General features: G+C 42.6%; 1 protein-coding gene across 4 annotated transcripts in view; it reads left to right on the forward strand.

Moving 5' to 3' along the window:
• Nucleotides 1-15803, forward strand: part of ADRA1A (adrenoceptor alpha 1A) — a 113180-nt gene extending 97377 nt beyond the window's left edge. The window contains exons 3-4 of one of the 4 annotated variants that reach the window (XM_050802515.1): nt 23-408; nt 10279-10876. In XM_050802515.1, coding sequence (XP_050658472.1) covers nt 23-408; nt 10279-10332 — 440 coding nt within the window. In that variant the 3' untranslated portion in view covers nt 10333-10876. Of the gene's footprint in view, nt 1-22; nt 10877-13984 lie in introns of those variants that run through there. The other 3 variants (XM_050802516.1, XM_050802517.1, XM_050802514.1) reach the window with 3 other exon arrangements.
• Nucleotides 15804-18243: the final 2440 nt, after the last annotated feature.

The following is an 18243-nucleotide window of genomic DNA, read 5'->3' on the forward strand; positions in this document are numbered from 1 at the left end:
CAATCTGTGTGTTTTCTTCCAGGGTCTTTCTTCCCTGATATCAAGCCCTCTGAAACAGTTTTTAAAATAGTATTTTGGCTCGGATATCTAAACAGCTGCATCAACCCCATCATATACCCATGTTCCAGCCAAGAGTTCAAAAAGGCCTTTCAGAACGTCTTGAGAATCCAGTGTCTCCGCAGAAAGCAGTCTTCCAAACATGCCCTGGGCTACACCCTGCACCCGCCCAGTCAGGCCCTGGAAGGGCAGCACAAGGACACGGTGCGCATCCCCGTGGGATCAGGAGAGACCTTCTACAGGATCTCCAAGACAGATGGCGTTTGTGAATGGAAATTTTTCTCTTCCATGCCCCGTGGATCTGCCAGGATTACAGTGTCCAAAGACCAATCCTCCTGCACCACAGCCCGGGTGAGAAGTAAAAGCTTTTTGCAGGTCTGCTGCTGTGTAGGGCCCTCAACCCCCAGCCTTGACAAGAACCATCAAGTTCCAACCATTAAGGTCCACACCATCTCCCTCAGTGAAAACGGGGAGGAAGTCTAGGACAGGAAAGATGCAGAGGAAAGGGGAATAATCTTAGGTACCCACCCCACTTCCTTCTCAGAAGGCCAGCTCTTCTTGGAGGACAAGACAGGACCAATCAAAGAGGGGACCTTCTGGGAATGGGGTGGGGGGTAAACCCAACTCATTAGGCAGTGGATAGGGCACAGGGAAGAGGGAGGGTTTCTCACAACCAACCAGTTCAGAACGATACGGAACAGCATTTCCCTGCAGCTAATGCTTTCTCGGTCACTCTGTGCCCGCTTCAACGAAAACCACCATGGGAAACAGAATTTCATGCACAATCCAAAAGACTATAAATACAGGATTATGATTTCATCATGAATATTTTGAGCACACACTCTAAGTTTGGAGCTATTTCTTGATGGAAGTGAGGGGATTTTATTTTCAGGCTAAACCTACTGACAGCCACATTTGACATTTATGGGGAGAGGGCCTAGAGAGGAAGAGCATTAAGATGGTGGCCAAGATCCAGACACATTATTTTTAGAGCAAGTTCTGAAACTCCACCCTTTCTGACACATCCAATTTCTCAGCTTGAGGGAAACTTGACAGTCAAGTTTATCTTTGGCTGCACTTTGAATGGATGCTGCTCCTCATTTCCCAAAGATGAGAGTGAGGGGCACTCATGATGTCTCAGAATGTAGCATTCTCTATCCTGGGGTCAGGAGAGCGTTGAAAGAACCAACCAGGGCAGTATGGCTTTTCCCAAGAGAAGACAGTAGACCTGAGCATCATTCTTTCAATTTAACTACTAGAGAGAAAACCCATTAAACAGTTCCAAGATCAGATGATGATAGGCTTTCTCTCTAATATCTTTAAACATCAAGAGCTTGGGGTGGCTGTTAATTTCTTGCAAAGACAGAGGCTGTTCACTTACTGCACAGCCATTTCAACATGGCTTACAAAAGGCTTTCTTGACAAATCACTTACATGTTCCAGAACTCTGTTATGAAAATCCAGAGCTTATAATATTTTGAAAGGCAAAAGATTGTCTCCCATTACTTCTCATCTGCTTCACTATTGCATAATGAATGAGCTTCACCTGTGGCATGTTGGAATGAGCCTTATGATCCAAATACATTCTTCCCGAACTTTGAAATATACTAATGCTTAGCTTCAGAGAGATACTGATGGATCACCAAAGAACTGTCTAAAGCAGGAGTTTGCAAACATTTTTTGATAGAAGCCCATTTGTTCTGGAAAAAGATCCAGTAGTCAACTCAACTTCATCTATTCCTACTTTGCTGCAAGAACTTGGGGAACATGCTATATTTTGCTTTATGTGTACCAAATTTTGGTAAACCATAATAACTCAGTACAGAACTTGCGTATCTCTTTCCTGAAATGCTTGGAACCAGAAGTGTTTCAGATTACAGATTTTTTCAAATTTTGAAAGACTTGCATATACATAATCAAATATCTCTGGGATGGGACCCAAGTCTAAACACAAAATTCATTTATGTTTCATATACACTGCATATGCATAGCCTGAGGGTAATTTTATACAATATTTTTAATTGACTGTTTTGGACTACAACCCATAGACATGAGGTCAGGTGTGGAATTTCCCACCTGTGGCGTCATGTCGGTGCTCAAACAATCTCGGATCTTAGAGCATTTTGGATTTCAGATTTTCGGATTAGGGCTGCTCAAGCTATAGTTTACTAATGAGGAAGATGGTAACTATATGCAAAAATTATATATGGCTGCCGTTCCACAATAAGGATTTAAAATAGGATTTATGTTTTTGGAAAATTCTTGACAACAATCAGTGGTCTAAAACTAAAGACCATTTGCCTAGCCTCTTTCCTCTATTAGGGTAATTCCTCCAAGAAATTCAAAGCAGCTCTAACCTTCACAGCAAGAGTGGTGGCCTCATCATCCTTTTCTTCTTCCTTTGCAGCAAAATGATAATTTCCTTAAATCCTTGTCTAAAAAAACAAATCTCTTTCCACGTTGCAATGGAGGGTATGTTTGTATGTTTATTTGAGTTTTGTTATAGGTTGTGTTGAGACCTGGAGTGTGACTGTTTTTTCAGCCTTTTTCTGAAGAGTGTCTTCTTACTGGCCAGATACATATTCAGCCTTGTGTTCAGAACTTGGATTCTGGCACTGAGATGTTGGCTGGATTTTTAGACTCTTCTGTTCTCTCTGTGTGTCCCATAAGAGCTCTGCCAGATGTGGATGTCCTATTACAGAGGCAGGCATCTAGGAAGAACTTGAATATGCAAACCCTCGCTTCTCTTTGGCCTTGATAGGAAAGATCAGTTTCATTGCTGACAAGAGTTTGGTCCAGAATCTGAATAAGAAAATCACTTGCCCCGCTCCTCCTTACAGAAAGAGCGTCCCCACGGGAAGAATGACTATCATTTTTCTTCAGCGAATTATGATTCCATGTTAGAGATGATCCTTTAAACACCTTTACAGACACATTTAAATTTTAGATATGGGAAAGCTTAGAAACACAGGAAATCTGGCGCTAATGCCACATCTAATCTAAATAAACAACTAGAGAATCTTTCGGTCATCAGATTAAAACCATGACAATTGTATCCATGTAAAACTATCCGTAAATAATTGTCTGCTACACTCTTCTCCAGCTCCCTCTCTCCAGGGAGGTAAACTTTTAACATTTTTTTCCTTTCCCATAGCATGATACACCAATTTTACAAGAAATTGATAACGTCAACCAAAACTTAGTCAAAGTGGGGTAAACAATATATGAGTTGAATTACTTTTCGCTCATTCCCCCTAAATCTCTGTACCTTTAGGCATGCCAAAAAATATCTAAAATTGTTGCAGTTTATCAAATGATTGTCATATTTATACTCACATGTTTACTGCTTCTATTTGGAGTTTGAGGAATTTACCCAGAGTAACGATGTCTTCTCTAATGTGTTATAAAAAGTACTTGCTTTGGGATTGTCTAAATATCACAAAAATCAACATGACATTATGGGATAGGGAAAATTTGAGTTTATTCTGACATTATGGGATAGGGAAATTTTGAGTTTATTCTGCAACTCAAACTGCATGCATTAAGAGAGACCCTGAATCTCGTTATTCAAAAATTTCCCCAGACTATGTCAAGGATTTCAGAAAAGCATTTTACTCGTCAGTTTTCTTTCGTTTGCCTCTCTCATGTCTTATCCAAGAGGATAGTAGTCACATAGCATGTCTAACACTCTCCAAAATATTCAAAAATAAATATTCCATGGTAGACAGTAGTGTTTGGGTAAACAAATATTCTCTTAAGATTTTTCTGTTAGGTCATACTGTGTGCCAGGCATCTGCAGGAAATTTTGCCCCCATTGCCTCTAAACTCCCTGGAAACTCTGCTACCCCTATTTTACAGATAAAAATCCCATCATTGTGAGAGGTTAAGGACTTGCCCAAGGCCAAGGGGGAACCATGATTTAAACCTAGGTCTCCCTATTCTCAACCTGCACATTTTCCATATCCCTCCTTCCTCAAGAGAATGGGGGCAAAAGTTTTCCCATTTGGATTGGTTGTGCTGAGAATGCCAAGCCATATCCAAACTTTTTAATGTTCTGTTTCCTTGGGATTTGCCTCCAAATTAACCATGGCAAACATGCTGCCAAATCTCCAGCCCAGTCAAACCCAAGAGCAGGGCATCTGTGGAAGGGTTTGGTGTCTGCACTTCTAACTATCAGACTGCACCACATTTTTAGGAGTTAATGGCCTGGAATGTGATTAAGGCCTTGCAAGGGGGACATACTAATGGCACGTTGGGGGAAGATGAGCATTGAAGAGAATGCAGAAGGGGCCGCATTGGCCAAGAACAGTAAAATGCAGTTGCAGACAGGACACATATCGGGTGTTGTATTGAAGTTATTGATGACCAACCACAGTTCATAGAAACACTTTCGGGGAGTACATCCATTTTAAAAATAAATGAAAACAAATACAACATAACTCACTCTCACTCACCTGTATTCCAACTACTTTTTTAGTTGGACAGAGGGGAATGGATTTTTTTAGTTGGACAGAGGGGAATAGATATTTCACCAAGAATTGCAGACAGCATATCGAGCATATGAATTTTATAATGCCACCGTGGGGAAAGGGTTCAGAATGTTGATCTCCAGGTAGCTGGAGACCTAGGCAGTCTGAAAATTAGGAGCCACTTGGAAGTTATGGCTATGTATTATGTGACATCGCTTGTTCCTAATTTCTTTTCACAAGTGAACACTGGATAGCCTGACCTTCTGGCCCAGTAGGTTTCATGGTTAAGACCTGGGAGTGAGAACATTTTAGGAACTATTTGCTTGGGCAGGTAATTGTTCACTCTTTGATCACGGCTACTTAATCAGAGCTTGACAGACTTTCTCAATTGCTTCTGGGGCTGCTCTGCTCAGGTCCTTTAGCCAAAAATGATGCTGCCTGTGTGTATGAATACTTGTTGACTTAATTAAAGAAAGAGCTCTGCTCATCAGCAAAGGGCACCCAAGCAGATGAGAGGTAAACTCTCCAAGGTAAACTCTGCAAGGAAAAACCAGGTGAAAAGAAAGCAGAGGAGGCAAATACGGAGACATCAGAGGTATGCTTACCAGTTACTCTGATTTTTTTTACACTACTAGGACTTTTAACCATGAAACTACCTGCACACAGCTCCAGTGGAGCCCAGTTGGAACACTGTTTGCACCGCTCCGTGTCTGCAGACTGTGCTGGGGAGCTGGGCTGAGCCAGGCTGCTGTGGTGCCCACCATCTTCAGAAAGCAATGGCAGCTGTGGCCTCCTGGCCCTCCAGAACCCTGGGAGTGGAGTGAGTGGAGATGACCGTTGTGGGGCTGGGCTGACAAAAGCAAGTTAGGATTTCAGAGGAGGACACCAGCCCTGCTCCCATTAGCAGTAGCTCATTCACGCTCCCCAGACCCAAATGTCGTGGAGGAGGGGTTGAGAATGGGCCGTATCTACTCTATGCAGGAAATTGTCATTTCTGCTTTGCTGCTGAAACATGCATTACTGGTTCTCCCACCTAAAAGGAAGGTTGTGGGGTTTGGGGGTGGAGGGGTTTAGAAGCAGGAAGATTTACCATAGACATCACTCAAAGCAGGATGCTTGAGTCATGCCTTGCTGCAACTGATAAACAAGGAACTGCCCTAAAGATTATGGCTTATTCATTTCAAAAGACAAAATAATTGCCTTTCCTTTTTGTGTGGCTCAGTTATTATTTTAGGCTCAGGAGTTATTACTTTACTTTTTCTCCATATCATATTCAGTGGAGCCACGTTATAAGCTGAAAATGACTATTACTAAACTATAAAAACTACAGACTTAATTAGGCAGAAAATTTAAGAGCAAATGTACACTGTATTTGGAGAAAAAACATGAAGGCACTGGCTTCTTCAAAAGCCTGGGTCCCATAGGTGCATTCAAATGCAGTAGAGAGAAAGCTAAGACAGATAATCCCAACTTGAGTTTACTATTTCTGTCCATTTATATAGCACTTTATATTTGTCAAAGTAATTGTGCCTATCTTAAGTCATCCCTGTGCAGTAGAAGGAGAAGAAATAGATTATTACCTACACTTTAGCATATAAAGAAAAGAGGAGGTGGGAGATTTAAGGGTTTATTTGAATATCCCCAAAGCCAGCCTCCGACTCCTTTTTCCATGACACCTCAATGTTTCCCAGGTCCACTGTGTTTCTCGACACTCTGACTTTCATATCTCATTCATTTGTCCCTGACCTATAATCCCAGCTCTATTGGCACTTTCTCTCCCGCCTTATCTCTGCCATGGCTGGGCGGCATGCCACTGTTGTAGGGGCCAAGGGCATATTTGTCTATGCTTCTGTCATTGACTGACAGACAAGCACAGGTGATTCTGTTCTTTCTCCCTAGATGGCAGCAGCGGAGCCAAGGAAATATGCAGGGCAGGAGGCTCTTGGTTTGCTCCACAGGGTGACATGTAAGGCAGTGATTGTCACCTTAATGTCCTCAGGAATGCAGAGGTCCCAAAGGGAGTTTGGGGAATAATTATTTTCCCGGTCAGCCTGTGGGTCATTGCACACCCAGGTCATCAGCAGCAGCAAACAACCTCTCCTGCACCCTGCCCTGCACTTGGCATGAAAAAGAGGCACAGAGAGTCCCCAGCTTACAAGCTGGATGGAGTCCGGGTTCATCTATTTCAAAGTCAAGAAAGCATTTTTCAAGAGGCATTGTTATAAATGGGGGAGGGGGAGGATGTTCCCAGATGAACCAAAAAATAAAAATCTATTTAATGTACCTTAGGAGTTTGCAAACCTTTTCTGTATGTGACTAGATAGTAAATATTTTAGGCATCGTGGGGTCATACAGTCTCTATCACACATTCTTATTTGTTTAGCCTTTTTGGGGGGAGGGGGAACAACCCTCTAAAATGTAAAAACCCTTCTTCTCTCAAACAAAACAAACAAACAAAACCTGGTTAGGCTGCAGGTCGGAGTGAGCTCATGGGCCATAATTTGCCGTCATGATCTATGCCATTACTAGCTAACAGTGTAGCACAGATGATGCTAAACAATGAGTTTCGGTGTTCAACATATAAATATTTTTTCATATGCCATTGACACAATTCCACTTGGCTAAATTCAAGTTCTCAGCCTGCATGAGTTGCTGGATAAAGTGACAAGTCCATATTCAGAGTGGCCCCACTTGTCGTGACCTTCCAAGCAGGCATCAGGATAAGAGGTGAGCGTCTACCACCCCCACTGCTGTCGTCCGTAGAGCAGGAAGGTACACTGGAGCCCAGGGAGCCTCAACATCATTCAGCTCCTCACCTCATCAGGGAAACCCCCACGGCACAATCTGGTTGACCCTAAGAGTAGCAATAATAAATACACACCTCTTGAGCAAGGCCAACCTGAAATTCTTCCCAGACCCTTGGGACCTGCCCAAGTGGAGGTCCCCAGAGGCCCTCAAGAGAATTTCAGGGCCACACTTGGCTCCTTGAGTCCTGGACATGGCACCCCACACCAGGGCATTTGAGGGCCTGCCTGGAGCTCACCAAGAAGAGTCATGGGGTTCAGAAAGCATGCTGGGTATGACAGGCATTTCCAAATGACAGATAGGAAGCAGAATTTCTCTCCTCCTTTTTCTCTTCCTCTTCCTCCTCCTTCTCCTCCTTCTCCACTTCATCTTTTCTTATTTTTCCTTTCTCTTTGACTAACTGGAATAGAAATGATATTACTATGGGGAAGCATATTTATCCCTCCCCTGGGAATACCAGATTCATGTTTCCCTGAGCTGACACACTTTGTTGGAGGGACCTCTTGTTCCTTCCTCTCTCCAGTCCTGATGGGCAACAAGGAAGAGAAAGACTTTCCCAATCAGAAATAAGGTGCAGTTCCTGCAGCCAAAGGCACAGTGTTCACAGTGTTGAGAGAGGAGACTCCACAGCAGGGCTCTGGGGTGGGGCATGGACGGTGGTGGGTGCAGAACTGATATGGAAGAACCTGGAAATACTGAGGCCATTCAGTAATAACACCACTGCCACCTTGGGCTGATGCCACATGACAGCTTCCCCTCCCTTCCCTTCCTTGTCCCGTTTGGTCTTGGTCCTATGCCCTTTCATCTTTCCCATCTCCTTTCCTGATCCCATCCTCTCCATAATTCCACTGTCCCCTTCTTGCTAAAGTTACAAACAGTGAAAGAAGCTGGGGTGGGTGCCCTTCCTCCAGAGGGTGCCATTTCCCATGGAATCCATGCTCCATGCATAGCTCTGGGTGATGAGATGGGGCTGCCCTCAGCAACTCCATGCTCTTCCCAGGTCAGCCTGATTCTGTGAGCTCCAGGCCCACAGCCTCCAGAGAGCCCAGGGCGGGAGATGGTGCCAGCAGGGTGAGGACATTCTGAAGGCCCCCATGGACTTTTACCCTCTGCTTGCAGTGCTGCCTTTCTGTTCTTATACAATTGCTTCCAAGTACAAACACAACGTGCAGCCGCATTTTAGAAAAGAGTTGGTGGTCAGAGTGGGTGGCTGCAGTATTTCTATCAGCCTCCGTGGTGTGCACCTCTTACCACTCTCTGATGGTTCAAAAGTCTCTACTGAGCCCAGCAAAGTCACCTTCTCTTTCTCTTCTTCTGCATCTTCTGTCTCTTGCCCTTATTGTTCCTTTCCTGTTGACTTTCCCTCTTAAGAGTGCCTGAGGGCCTTCCAGGCCTTGATTAATCCCATAAAGTAAAGCTGGTTTTATGATAGCATTGAGCAATGCTTAACCCATCGGAATGTATACCCTAAGCAAAACTGTCAACCAGTCCAAGGGTGTTCTTTTTCTTCTGGTGCGCTGCTCTTTGTCCCTGTCCCCAGCAGCCCATCTGCTGCTGGAACTTGTTCACGGAGTCCTTCTGCCAACTCATCATATTCTTGTTCCAGGAACTTTTCTGCTTTAAGTAAAGGATCTTCTCCCAACCAGTATGCTCCTGCTTTTGCAGATACAGCACAGCTCCATGCATTTCTAGCCCCATCATATTAGTGTCCTAGCCAATCATAACAAACAAATGGGGTGGCTTCAACAACAGAAATATATTGCCCCACCATTCTGGAGGTTGGAAAGTCCAAGATAAAGGCGTTAGCTGGTTGTTTCCTGTGAGGCATCTCTCCTTGACTTATAGATAGATATCTTCTCCCTGTGTCTTCACATGGTCTTTCCTCTGTGCATTTCTCTGTCCCATTTTCTTCTTCTTATAAGGATACCTGTTTTATTGGATTAGGGTCCACCCTCATCACCTCATTTAACCACACCATGCCTTAAAAGGCACTATCACTGAATACAGTCACATTCTGAGGTCTTGGGGACTTCAACATAGGAATCTGTGGGAGACTCATTTGAGCCCATAAGGACTCTCTCCTCACTCTCTCATTTCTGCCCATACGAAATGTATCCATAATTCTTTTCTCAGATTAGAAGTTTAAATTCGGCCCTTTCTGATCATTCCAATTTCTCTCCAAGTTCTTACAGCAATTGTCTGTAGAATGTATTTGGCAACTAATTCTGTAGTCTATTGTAATTTTTCTGTTGTCTTTAAAAGTCTGTATCTATTTAAAGTATTTTAAAGGGTACCTTGTATACACTGTACTTATATAAGTCCTATCTTCTCCACTAGAGGAGAACTCCTGGATGGCAGCAATGGTCTGTCACTTAGCATGCCCATGACAGTACTCCAGCCCCTAAGCAAACATTCAGAGGGGGTGCACAGCAGAACAAGTAATAAGATCCAACCACTAGTTACAGATAGCAGCTGGGAGGCCAGTCCCCAGGGACCTGGAAACATCAGAAGATCCACCCAGAGAGGCTCAAGTTGATGATCCTGAGGATTCTTAGGGACAGTAAGATCCAGTTAGGGGTGCAGGTCAGCAGTGGGGAATCCCAGGTCAGCAGTGGGGAATCCCAGCCGTCTTGAGTCAAGTGGGCATATGCTTACCCAGAGACATCTGCACCTGAGGAAGCAGAGCCCCATCATTAACTAGCATAGACCCTAGACTCCGAGAGGAGGGTGAGACCGAACAAGATGGGATAAGAACCAACAGCAGAGCCCAATCTTGGGAACTGGGGCATTGAGGACCACATGAGAGCCCTGTGATCACGCTGAGGCCCCCGTGCCAGTGATAGGTGGGTTAAGGGTATATCAGTGCTGTCTACCCTGTATCACACAACTGGCTTAAAAAAATGGGTGCCAAAGAGCTTCATGTAATTTTCCTCTACTCTTCTCATAGCCTAAAACTGACAGAAAAGAGGAAAGGAAGCTGCATTGTTTGGATTTGATATGAGGATGTAGACAGCCAGGCCCTGCTAAAAGCTGTCTTAATTTCGACCTTCTGAAGACCACCTCCCACTCTTAAAGCCTAAGCCTTCGTGAGCGCAATAAGACGGTCCTGCTGCCCTGCTGCTCACTCTGCCTGGTCTCAGGGCATCCTGGCCTGCACACCTTGTGCCTCTTGAAAAATTCCATGCCATTTCCACTTAATCACCCAACCCAAGAGACTTGTATTGCCTCACAGTGTTTCCCTGACAGCCACAGAGTGATATATTCTCTTCTGTCCTGGTTCCTGCTAAGAAGCAACGAGCATTTATCCTCATTTGGAAGAATCAGGACTGTTCTAACTGCATTGCACCTGCTGTTGTGTTTTCTGGGCAAGACACCATGCCGCTGTGGCCTCCTATCCCCCTCCTTCCTCCCTGGGCACTCTCAGGTTGCAAGTGTTTCTGCTTCCACAATATCAATCACATCAGAACACCTTTGCTGTCTAGAGTCACGTGATGTACCAACTTTAGTCCAATCTGGAAATGACAGGGGGAAAATCACATCAAAAGGAAAAGCCTACAAAAGTATTCAGTCTATTCAAGCCCAAAAGTCATCCAAAACCAGGTTCGAATAAGTGTAGCAATGGCTTATTGATTTATCTTTAAACATTGCATTTCTTCCACTCCCTTGTCTTCATTCCTGTTGCTAAATGCAGCCTTATCTTTCATAATGAAAAGAGTTTGACTAATTGAAGTCTCAAGAGATAGGAAGGCTGTGGCCCATTAATCAAAAGCTGAGCATCGGGTAAAGTACTTCGTGCCCCACAGTGCCTCCCCTCGTCAGTCCTGGAGTCATAGCAGAGGTGACAGTGGTTGTAAAGAGCAGAGAAGGAGGGGATCTTGATGAATGTGGTGGGGAATGAGCAGCTTGAATCTACAAATAAGGATGTCCAAAGTCAATCTGACAAGTAGGAAGGCTATTAAAAAGTACTTCTGTGAAGTATTTTTAAGATCAAAGCAAGCATTACAAATATTTAAATAACAATCTATTGCTAGTTTTCTACATACTTTAAACAAAAAGAGTCAAACTTTTATTAGGAAATAATTGAATAAAAACTGAGGTCCGTTGCTTGCTCTCATCTCCATTCCCAGCAGCTTGTCTGGCCCCAACTTCTTCTTCTGAACATCATACACAACCCTGATACTTAAACTTTAACAAGTGAGAGCTGACATTTGTGCAACAGAAATTCTGCCTCAGCATTTAAAGCTGAATCAAAAACACATGCTTTCTTCATCAGATGTGAGGGAAAACAAACTATTTTTATCTCTGGGTATAACAAGTCACAAGCAATTCACTCTCCAGTATTAACACAGAAACTTAACCCAGTATTGCCAACAATGAAATCATTTTGCTCCCTATAATGCATCCATGATGATCTATACAAAGATAAAGTTTAAATAGTAAAAATGGTATTTTCGGAGTATCCACTACATGCCAAGCTTTTTGCACATGGTATGGTAAGGTATGAGATTTCATAGTCACATTACAAAAGAAATATTTCCCAGAGAATAAATACATTATGTGTATGAGACGAGGAAAGTAAGTCAAGTCTGCAGGGAGTTTTGAAAAAGAGAAAGACTGGAAAGAACTGTGTTCTCTTCTATGTTCTCCTGGTGTTCTCCCGTGCTCACCGCTTAGCTTGCTAAACGTGACCTTTCCAACTCCACTCCAAGGCCCATGCTAGGAAGGGCACTGGAAGGATCTGGAAAATGGTGTTGAGAGAAGACCAGTGATGGACTAGGAGTCACAGGCCTGGACTTCATTGCAGTCCCCATCTCTGTACCTATTTAAGAGGCCCTAAACAAGTCATGTGACCTCTCTTGAGCCATTTTCCTCACCTGTGAAATGGGATTAGCAGATAAAATTGTGTACATGAAATGCCTTATGAGCTGATAAAGCTATAAAATCATAGTAGGCCCCCTATAAATGCTAGCACTCTTTCCCCGTCTTCATTTCCCCTCTCAAATGCCATCTAAATAAGACGCAACTATAAATTAGATGACCTTTAAAGTATCTTCAAGCACTGAAAGTGCCATGTGCAGGAAGAGAGAAAATAAGTCCTTCACTTTCCTTTGCTCTTTATCTCACTTCAGGTTTACATTTCCAGGAGTTGGTCATGCCCACCCGAAGACATTCATTTCTCTGTAATTAGAAAGCAGGTCACAAAGCACCTGCTGCACCGTGGGTCAGGTCCTGTCATTCCTGCAATCAATGTGCTAGGCACCAAATCCCAGCTCTCAAGTTATTCCCCACACCACGCTACTTTCTTTGGGTTGGAAATATCTCCACCTGGAAAATTTGTCTTAGCTTTTAAAAATCAGGCAAACTGCACGACTTTGAAGATTTCCACCAAGCTCTCTGAATTGTAGACAGGCCAGAACAAGAGTATCCAAGGCTGGTGTTTGTAATCTTCCTCACATTGGCTACTTGCTTAGTAATAGAAAGTATTTTAAGTTATCATAGTTGTCCTATGAAAGACACTACATAAAATGCAGTCATTATAGAAAAGGTGTGTGTGTTTGCCTTTGTGTGGGTGCGTGCGTGTGCTTATATAAATGATGTTATGGGAAAGAGAAGTAGTTTTGACCACTGGAAGGCAGTACAGCATTTGAAGCAAAACTAAGATGTCACATCATCTAAGGAAATATGGGATGAGCACCTCCGGGCTTGGGCAACTATTGGAAGTAAATATTTACTAGCCAAAACCGCAAATTCCCAATCATGAACAGAGGTCGTTTTGATTTCACTGCAAGTTGAAGATCACTATAATACCCCCAAAGGCTGGCTTTCACATCATCCAAGGGTCATGACTCATGCTACATTGAGCGTATGAGTGTCTGCTTGTGTCACAAACCTGACAGAGCAGAGGTGGGGGGTGGGGGAAATGGAAGCAAAAGGGACAGACTTGACGCTGCACTTCCAGACTCGCATGGAAGCTCCAGGTCACAATCTTAGTTCCAATTTCAGGTTCTGCCAGTCAAGTCTAGACATTTCTGGGGCGCCCTTTAAGTGGTCTCCAGCAGCCTTCTAGGCAGGTGGCTTCAGAGGGAGGTCCACACTGCAAGCTCAGCTCACCACAACTCAGGCTGACAGGGCAGTCAGCCATGCTCGGAGGCTGAATTTGGCAGGGACTTGCTGCCATCTCCCTGCCAAATGGTCTCTCGTGACTCAGAATCTCAAAATTGTTTTAAAGAGAGGAAAAAAGTCACTTTCGGGGATGAGGTTCTTGGCCCAACTCTGCTTTATGTAAACACAGTCTATGACTATTTCAGTCTTCTGGATTTTGAGAAGCAGCTGCAAGGATGAACGGATTGGTGTTGGCCCAAATTAAAAAGAAGAGTGTTCAGTTCTTTCAGTGTATGGAGAAAGAAGACCAAAAGCATCATCTCACAGGGAGCAGAATGTGAGCAGCCTGGCTAATGAGAAAATTAGAGGGATCCTCAATTTGAGAAGAACCCGCTCTACCGGAGTCTGAACTTGTGAAAATGGACACATTGGGTCTGGAGTAAGAATTCTTACTCTACAAAAGGGTAAAATTGTGATCACATTGATGCATGATGCCTAGGATATTAAAAATGCATGATTAATTAAAGGTTAGTCTACCTTGTGTTTTAAAGGGACACACACCCATAACATGAAGCCAGCTTCCTGTCTACGACTGTTGTCCTTACTGCCCAAGGAAGGGGAGCATTTGAAGCAAATGCACGAGTGAAGCAAACCCACCACTCATCCTGTGAACCACTGTCTTTGGAATCCACCCCAGGAGCCCAGGAGCCTTGCGTGTCACATGGATTTACTTCTTTATCAAGAATCCTTCTGACTAAGGTACAAATCCAATATATTACTGTTGCTGATGCAAGAAAAACGTAACTTAAGGAATGATCATGAATGCAAAGGGCAAGAGGAAAAGAGCCTTCGGAGACAAATAGCTCGATTTTTTGTAAATCAGTTTCGTACAACCTCCCTCCCCTATTTTATTCCTAAAAGTTCATTGAGAATGATCAGCCACGTGTAGGGTGTGAGGAATTCCATAAGGCACCCCAGTTTCTTCAATAAGTAAATGGCATTTTAAAAAGGGGAACTTTTATGGGTTAAAATATTCTTAAGAGATGTATTCATCAAGTATACTGTATAAGCGTTGTTCATTTAGATCTTTATTAAAACAAAGTGTAAAAAGACATTTTTGAAGTAATTGGAGAAAATTAAGAATAGGCTGGGTCCTATTAGATGTTAGATAATTAGATTGTTACTTTAAATTTTATTGGATGTGATAATGGCATTGTCCTTAACTGGTAAGTGCATATCGAAGTATGTTTACAATTTGCTTTAAAGTTTTATTGCCAAAAGTGGAGAAGCAAGGGTGATAGATGAAATAAGAATGGCAGGCAAGGCCACACGCAGTTCTTCCATGTTTGTGCATGTTTGAAATTTTTCAGAATAAAATATTTTTAAAAGAAAAAAAAGGCACATTTAACTTGTAAAAGTCAGTGTCCCTTGAATTCTGGAACATTCATAGACATGAAAATCATGCTGCAAAACAAAATCCCCTTTGTTCAAAGAGAGCTGCTGTTGCACTCTCTGCTCTCTCATTTCTTTATTCACTCTATAATATTCAGTGTAGGCTGACTGTGCTCCAGCGCCAAGTCCAAGGGGTGGAGAATAACAAGGGCAGAGACATAGTCCTTGCCCTCCAAGCATCTATGATATTGACACAGTGCCATGGGAGCTTGGTGGAGGGCCTCAGTCGACTGCAGAGTTAGGCTTTTCAAAAGTGGTGATCTCTACGGTGAGTCTTGGAGGACACAGTGGGGTGGGGAACAGAAACAGTTGTTCCAGGCAAAGAAGGGAGGAATCTGTGCAAAGGCCCAGGGGCTGGTAAACCTTGGGCGTGTGCTGGGGCTGCTGCCTCCTCCCAAATGTCGGGACACAGGGCAGTCAGTCTCACTTATCATGGTGACCACTTGGCTCTACAAACCCCCATTGCCCAAGTCTCCACAGGCAAACCACACAACTGTTCTTCTCACTCTTTTTTTAAGCCAAGAAAGAACTCACTGAAACAGCCAGTCGGTGGTGAGTCCAAGGCTTTCCTGACAGAGTGACTATGTTTGGCTTGGCTAAAAATCACAAAGCCTTGGTTTCCCAGTTGTCTGATTCTCTTTGTTCTCAAGGCCTGGTGCAGCATTACAGTGGGATGGCTAAACAGAAAAAAAAAAAAAAAAAAAGGAGGTCTATTTCTCTCTCTTCACACAAATAAATATTTGCTCAAGAATGGAAGTGCCTAATTCTTAAGAATAACCAAATGCTTTGGACGTCTAAACAAGCAAATCATATACAAGGCAATTCAGTGTTCCTACTAATTGAGAAATTGTTTTTAGCAAGAAGATGTTCTGCAGCATGTTTTTAAAAAACAAGTTTTACAACAACAACAACAACAAAGAAAATAACTGAATCACTATAATACCCCCAAAGGTTGACTTTCACATCACCGAAGGGTCACATCTCACGCTACACTGAAGCGTATGAAAGAGTGTCTGCTCGTGTTAGAAACCTGATGGACTAGAGGTGGGGGGCGCAGAAATGAACGCAAAAGGGACAGACTTGAAGCTGCACTTTTGCAATCAACTAGCAGTTAGGAAGGACTTGACTTGCTGGGGCTAAGGAAAACAAATTTGGAGGTTCATTTTGCCTGTGAAATTAAAATTATACTTCAGTAAATAAAGCTGACGCCATTTAACCATGAACCCGGTGACATTTCCTGGCTTGCTGCAGCATTTCTGTCTCCTTGTTACATTTGTTCAAAATACAAACACAGCATTTCCAAGTTGCCACAGAAGCAAATGTGGGCTGACTGGCTGGTTTTAGCTGCTATGGTTTTTCTATAACCTTTAACAATTGTTGTGACAAATAAGATTCCATGTATGGTGCAATTTCTAACTGTGCAGTGTTTGTGAACCACGTCCACCTTCTCCAGGTTTGGTATTTGGTCGACTAAGTTGACGATGTCATTACCTTTCCTTCCATTTTACAAAAAAAAAAAAAAAAAAGTTAATCTGAATCATGCTGAGAGTTTGGTATGCACGCTATACTATTCAAGGGAGCATTCTCTCCTATGTCAGAATAATATATTTATGTGTGTGAATCAGTATACTTGAATTTGTGGCAACATTTTGTATTGATGCATATATATGACACCCAGGCTGACTACAATGGCTTCAAAGCATTTAATTTCTCTTAAATGGACTCAGTATCCTTGGAATGTGCTGTTTAAGTGTTTCTGAATTTTCTACACGCCATTTTTACAGGTCCATCTGTTTATGATGTGATGTGATAAACAATCACGTTGATTTTATGTTTCTTTTCAAAGAAAATGAATGTATATAGTACTAAGCAGATGAATAAATTATTGAAAATATACACTTCATGGATCATGCCCACTGATAAAAATGAATTTATTTTATTTGTTGAACAAAGTGACTGTTCAAATTATAAGAATTTATATTGTCCTTATTAATATGAATGCCATCTATTTAAGTGTTGTTCAATATTGATATGTGTTCTCTAATAAAATATTTTAAACCTCTTTCTTTAAACACATAACACCCTAGTTCTTCAATCATGGTGTGTTGTTAATGTCTCTTGAGAAATGGAGTGGGTAGCGCAAAGAAAGTATCTTCAGCCAGCTGCATAAGGTAGATTGTAATAGTTTGCAAAGTGTCCTTTGCTTTTTGGATGAATAGGTATTAAGATTTGTTTTAAGATTTGTCTTCATTTATCCATTTGTAAGTAGCATCTTTTTGTTATAGAAATAACTCATTCATTATAGAAAATGTAGAAAATAAGTAAATAAGTATAGGAAGAGCACAATAGAAGGTACCTTTAAGTTTACCTTCCAAAGATAACACTTTATTATTTTCTTCAAGAATCTCATTTTTATATCCTCACTTTAAAAAAAATAAAATAGAAAGTATACTGGAAAAAATAATAAATAGGGTAGATCGGACATAGGGTGTACAGGGACTGCATTCAAGATATGGGCAAGGACCAGAATACACCTGGATCATCAGGTTTAGAAGCAGGTAGTGGGGGAATGTGGTATTAGAAGTCAGACACATGGAAATGTTGGATGTGTTCAAGGCAGGACATATTAAATTACCCATAGTCAAGGCAATAGGTTATGAGGGCCGAGGTCAGAGAAGATCGCCGACAACACAGCTGTGTTTTGGTGGAGTGCTTTGATGGAGGTTCTTCTCTGGCCAAGGGCTCAGAACCTGGAAGCCTCAGGGCTACCCTTTCGGCCCCACTCCCTCAGTGGGACTCCTCAGCAGTATGGTTTCCTCCTTGGGGACATGAACTCTGGAGTCAGATTGCCTGGCAGCTGTTACAGGCTCCAAATTCCCTCAACCACTCGCCACTTAGAAGATCTTAAGCCAATGTTTCAACATCTCCAAATCTTCACTTCCTCTTCTCAAAAATGAGAACAACGGCTACTGCGCATCATTAGAGGGCTTCTGGGCTAATGAAATAAAACCATGCAGGTAATGATTTAAGGAAATGCCTGACATAGAGTTAGCACTCAGCAATCACAGGTTGTTTTTTTTTTCTCATTGATCTTGCTGGGGGATTTTTGTGGCTGTCACTTTGACTATCCACAAAGGTGAGCATCTGCGTCCCGACGAGGAGGGATCATTATTTCCCACCCAAAGTCCTTGGCATATAAGTCAAATGATAGTAATACAGGAGCTAAAAAGAAATGATTTAGGCAGTTAGGGTAAAAGAGTTCTCGGTGGAATTTCCTTTTAACAAAAAGCAGCCCCAAAATAATTTCTTTTCTAACAAAAAGCAGCCTGAAAAATCAAGCTGCAGGCATAGACAAGCA

Source organism: Macaca thibetana, chromosome 8 (assembly GCF_024542745.1).
Source record: "Macaca thibetana thibetana isolate TM-01 chromosome 8, ASM2454274v1, whole genome shotgun sequence".
Taxonomy (NCBI): domain Eukaryota; kingdom Metazoa; phylum Chordata; class Mammalia; order Primates; family Cercopithecidae; genus Macaca; species Macaca thibetana.